This window comes from Ipomoea triloba, chromosome 11, assembly GCF_003576645.1.
Source record: "Ipomoea triloba cultivar NCNSP0323 chromosome 11, ASM357664v1".
Lineage (NCBI taxonomy): Eukaryota > Viridiplantae > Streptophyta > Magnoliopsida > Solanales > Convolvulaceae > Ipomoea > Ipomoea triloba.
Genome location: NC_044926.1, coordinates 2,994,612 through 3,000,518, shown reverse-complemented (window position 1 = coordinate 3,000,518; position 5,907 = coordinate 2,994,612). Strand labels below are relative to the sequence as shown.

Genomic DNA, 5,907 nt, shown 5'->3' with positions numbered 1-5,907 from the left:
TGTACACAGATCCTCCTGAGATTGGTTCATAATGATGGAACCATTCTCTTCTTGAGGTCATGTGATATGTGGCTCCCGAGTCTATAAGCCATATATCCGCGAACCTTTTTCTGCCTTCTCTGGCTATTGATGCTTCGCAACAGAGAGCACTTCCATCATCTGAGGTACTTGCAACATTTCCTTGAGGATTGGAATTCTGAGGTAAATTCCAACAATCTTTCTTCAGGTGACCCTTCTTTCCACAGTTGTAACACTTTAAATTCTTCTTACTTGATTTTGATCTACCACGACCACTACTTTGGCCACGTTCTGTTGACCTTCCTCTCATCACCATTAACGCCTCTGCCTGTTGCAGATTGACTTGTCTGTCCTCCTTGTTCTTGCGCCGACTTTCTTCTTCAAGAACCGCATCTGCAACATCATCGAAGACTAGATAGTCTGTAAGGATGTTGTTTGTTAAGTTGATGATGAGCTGATCATACGAATCAGGTAGACTCTGAAGTAGAAATTCCGCACGCTCCTGTGGCTCTATTTTACAGCTTAGAGATGTAAGCTGGGAAAATAGAGTATTCAGCGTATTTAAGTGTTCCGTCACTGAAGTAGATTCTGACATACGAAGAGTATATAATTTCCTCTTAAGGAAAATTTTGTTGTGCAGTGACTTGGCCTCGTACAACCGATTGAGGTGATCCCAAATCTCCTTGGCCGTCTTCTTCTCCTCGATGCTTGACAATACTCCATCTGCTATTGATAGGTATAGATCCGCCATAGCATCCTCGTTCATCTCGCTCCATTTTTTGTCATCAGTACAATCCACCGGCCTTTCACTGATAGCTGCTAGACAGTTGTCTTTCCTCAGGATAGCCTTCACCTTCAATTTCCACAATGAGAAATTTTTCCCATTGAATTTTTCAATCTCAAATTTCGCTGCCATATTGTTCTTGAAACAAATTCTGAACAATATATCTGAAGGCTCTGATACCAATTGTTGCGCCCGCGGAAGTGGGATAGATCAGATTGCAACAATAATTTGAGAAAGAAAAATAAATGAGGCACAGATTTTACGTGGAAAACCCCTAAACAAATTAGGGTAAAAACCACAGGCAAGGGTAGAAGAATTTCACTATGAGAAAATAGGAGTTACAACCACTCTCTAACTAACAAGGAGAAAACAAGGATAATTCTCTCTTGCTAGGAAGGAGAAATACACTCAACAAACTCTCTAATATCTCTAGTATATGAGGGAAGAATAGAATGATTTGGGATGATTTAGAATGCAAATGAAGTGCCTATTTATAGCAAAAAATTTGGACTGCACTATTGAAATTGCAGCTGCAATTTCCTGTAGAAATAGCTGCATTTTTCCTGTACAAATTGCTGCACTGCACTGTTCATTTTGCTGCTAAACTATTCTGCCGACAGTTGGCACCTCTTCCAAGAGGTTCTGAGGGCATCAGGTTGCTTTAGGTGCACCAATACACACACTCACACACCAAAAGTGTTAATTCGTGAGGAAAGAACTTGAGTCGCTTTCTATATGTGTGCGCGTTGTTGGGCATAACTAAGTGAGAACATGTGGTCCTTCCATAAAAAGTGAGGACTAATATCAGTTGCTCCTAGTTCATTAATAATTGAAGGTTTCAATAAAACAAAAAATATAGGATAAATTTTATAATTGTGTACTAAAACCTTTATATTTATAAAAAGAACCTCACTTTTTTCTCCTTATTTATAAAACAAAATCCCAGAAGCAGATCAGACTTACTAAATTGAAAATGCATATATAAACCTATAAAGCCTTCAAACCATGGGTGAAAATTGTGGAAAAACTGTCAATTTGTGTGACTAACACTGATAAACCAACCTCCAGACCACCTTCAATGTCCCTGGCTTTACTCAAAGAAAAGGCACCAGATAAATCAATGGAAGCAAATTCGAACTTTTTAGGCCTTCCCCATCCGAAATCCAATTCATAGTAATCGAATTTAGGCGACCCAGCCACGCTCAATAATCGTTCGGGTTTCACCGCGGATAAAAATGCAAACCAATCTTCAGCGCCTTTGAAAACTCCAGACTCCTTGTCGTACAGTTGCCCGCGAATCTTGTCTCCGATAATGGCGGAAATGTCTACCAACGCTTTCTCACCCCTCAGTTGCTTCGTCTTCACGAATTCAGTGACGGCGGTGAGGCAATTTCCGAAGTAGTTTTCAGGCGCCGGTGGATCCAACCGTGCCCGGCATTCCGCCGCGCAGCAGAAGAGCTCGTCTTCATCGTCGTCGATGTTGTCTGTTTCTGCACCATATCGCGATTTTACTAAGCAAGTCCATACGTAGGAACAAATCACTGTAAATGAGGAGACATGTTTTAGTTCCGGTCGGTGCGCGAGGATGTGATTCTTCAGCCTTTGGATTTCGTCCCGGGTGAGAATGAATGTGAGGCGGGCACGGTTGGTGATTAACGGAAGACGATGGACGTGTGTGTCCTCAATTTTGATGTTTTTAATGTTGTCCCAGAACAGAGATTCCAGCTCTTTCGGATCTCTGATCACTGTTCTGTCGTACGACGGCAGAAATTCCGGTGGTAACGAGACTGACGATGTTTTCTTGTCGGCGAGATTAGAGAAGAATTCCCAGGCCTTCATGAAACGGAAGATGCTATTAGCGTCGCCGGTTGCATGGTGGTTTGTCACGCCGACACAAATCCCGACGTCCGGGAACAGCGTCACTTGTAGCGCAAGCACGGGGACTACGGCGGAGCCGTCCGGTGCACGCGAAACCTGCGGTAAGGCCGGAACAAGAGGATGAAAATCAGTACAGCTTTTTGCATGGTCGGAGGTGAGATGATCAAAATCACCCTCAGACTCCGCCAGGACTAACAGGACAGTGTCGCCTTCCTCGTAACGAATTTCCGGCAGGATAGAATTGTCGGCAGAAACAATCACCCTGCCGGCGAGGGGAGTGTAGTGGCGAAGGGTGAGAGATAAAGAATGTTTCATCGCCGGAATTAGGGTTTCTAGGAAGTGGGTTCTTGAGATGGGGTGTTGGTAGAAGATGAGGCGGTGGACAGGGCCCATGTGCAGCCATAACACGTCGAGAAACGTGAGGCGAAGAGTGATTTTGGGTGTCCCTTCCGGCGGTGGTGCCACCGGAATCTGCTCCAGAACGGTGACGCCTTTGGAGATCGCTATTGGATATCGTGCGGTTGGTTAATATTTAATTTGAAATTTCAGATTGGATGACTCAGTCGTATAGGGTCAGAAGATATTTATAGAATTCTGTTATTACGGAGTAATTAATACGATGGGTCTACTTTGCCTGCCCAAAATTTCCTTTCTACGAATGCTTTTTTATTTTATTTGAAGAATTTCTAGGAATGTTAGTAAACTGTAATTTGTCGCTGACGATTTGCTGGCCCTAAAGATGTTACCGTAATCTCGTAAAAAGATCACATTGAAATGCCATTTTTATTCTTTTAATTTTATTTATTACATACGATTCAACAACTCCATTGTAGATTTGTTGACATTTAATTTTTTTTTTTTAAAAGTAAAAAGTTAACACAATTTATTTTCTTTTTTATTTCTTTATTTTTCTTTCTAAGAAGACCCTTTTCTAATGAAGTCGATTGGTAGTATCAGTAGTAATTGAACTCGTGATCTTTATGTTTGAAAATTATAGTTCACTCAATCACTAACACCCTCTACTTTGTGGCTACGGTTTACTTTTACTTTATGGGTGATGGATAATTGGTTTTATAGTTAAAAATTAGGATGAATGACAGTTTCACAGTTAAACTTTTGCGTATAAGAGAGGGTCATAGAAATATTAGGCCCCCGATGACTATTTCTAACACTAAATATTCACTTAATAAAGTGTCTGATTTGGTCTTTCAAGAACTAAAATTGTCAATAATTAGTCACACATATAACTCAGGGACTAAGTCCGTACCACATGTATAACTAGTAGACAAAAACACAATTTTCTTTTTAAAAAATAATAATGTTACACTCTTCTCCTGATTTAACCTCCTCACATTGCAAGATTTGATTTTTTTTTATTTGATTAATAAGTACATTGCAAAAAGTATCATAATAATTTCATTTTTGGTCTTAAATTTATAGGTGACATTCCACTTTTAGTCCCTTTTTTTTTCAAAACATCCACTTTTAGTCCTAGTATTATTGTGGCATTACCATTTTTAGTCCTCCGTCAATAAAATCATTAAAATGCCGTTAAATACAATGACATTTTGATCTTTTTTATACAAAGTAGGTTGACCCGCTATATTTTTTATGTTTATTTTTTGAAACAAAATCAAAATTGAAGACTGAAATGCTCTTGTATTTGACGAAATTTAAACTGTTTTGTTGATGGAGGACCAAAAATGGTCATGCCACAATAATACTAGGATCAAAAGTGGATGTTTTGAAAAAAAAAGGACTAAAAGTGGAATGTCACCTATAAATCTAGGACCAAAAATGGAATTAACTCTTTTTTAAATTAAAAGTATACAAAAATAGGTCACACAATAATAATGATTAAAATGTGTTTATACTTTACTCACTAATTGAGGGAGAAAATGTTGGAAATAAATTTTTGGTATTACAATTTATGACAAGAAAATGACGGACAGCGAAAAATGTCGAAATAGTCATAGACTACCTTCTTTTTTTTTTTTTGAATACTATTGACACTGTTACATGTAATATACTAAAGCCCAACAAAGTCAACATTGCCCCCACTGAGGCTCGAACCCATGACCTCCTACTTGGGAGAATCACTTCATATTACTTAACCACAAGGCCTTTGGTAGTCATAGACTACCTAGTTGCGCAGTTATGGTATGTAAAATTAATAAAATCCTTTTTATTTTATTTTTTAAATTTTTAGCTTCATGTATTAAATACTAGGAATTTTTATTCGTAGGATTATAATGTGGGTGTATCTAATGCACACTTTCTAATAGTGATAGTTTGTTTTCTTCATCACTCAATTAAAAAAGAAATATTTACATATTATGTTCAAAAATTTAAGCTCAATATTGAAATTAATAAAAAGAATTAATAAAAATAGAAATATTTATTAATAAAAGTAATTTTAAAATATAAATTTTAACTCATCAAAGTATGTGAAAATTCTATATTTGACCCAAAAAAATAGATATAATTTGATACTTATAATTATTTTCCAAAAAATAAACTAAACAAATAAAGAGAGTTTTCTGCAATACAACCAAACAGCAGAAATGAAAATATTTTTTGAAAAATAACACATTTTTCAGAAATCATTTTCTTTGTTTCCAACCACACCGTAAGATTACAATATCTCACTTTTTTATATTATTTTGTTGGGTTAGTTCTAAGCCCACAATACCACGCCTATCAAGTGAAGGTAAATCACGAATTGCACAATCAATTCATCAGTCATATCCTAATTTTCATGAACAAACAAAAAAATCAATCTATACCTTCCATTATCTTAAACATTTTTCCTATTTATGTTTCCAGTAGGAACCAGACCCGACCTCGCATTATGATCTATATCAAATCAGGTAATAAATCACCGCTAAACTAGATGAAGCGTATTTGACATTTTATAAATGCATGTCTAGCCCGTCTGGCTCTACTTTGCCATAAAGATACGATGGACCTACCATTTATACTACACGTGATGTTTATACTTTATACTTCATTTTAAATTTTTACTACACATCTCAATTTATACTTCATTTTTAATTTTTACTTATGGACCTACCTTCTATGGTTAGCCCCTGCTCCTTGTCTATGTGACAAGCTTTTCTTTCGTCTTTCTTCCGCCATTTCCCATTGTTTTAGCTGTTTTTAGCTTTCATCCATCTCTCGTTTCCATCTGTTTTTTTTCTTCTCCTCTTGCTATGGCGCACCAGATA

General features: G+C 37.2%; 1 protein-coding gene across 1 annotated transcript; it reads right to left on the bottom strand.

The window, feature by feature from the left end:
• Positions 1 to 1,789: 1,789 nt before the first annotated feature.
• Positions 1,790 to 3,073, bottom strand: LOC115996969 (phenolic glucoside malonyltransferase 1-like). The gene has a single exon (XM_031236415.1). It carries the CDS (start codon positions 3,071 to 3,073, stop codon positions 1,790 to 1,792), a length of 1,284 nt encoding a protein of 427 aa, XP_031092275.1.
• Positions 3,074 to 5,907: the final 2,834 nt, after the last annotated feature.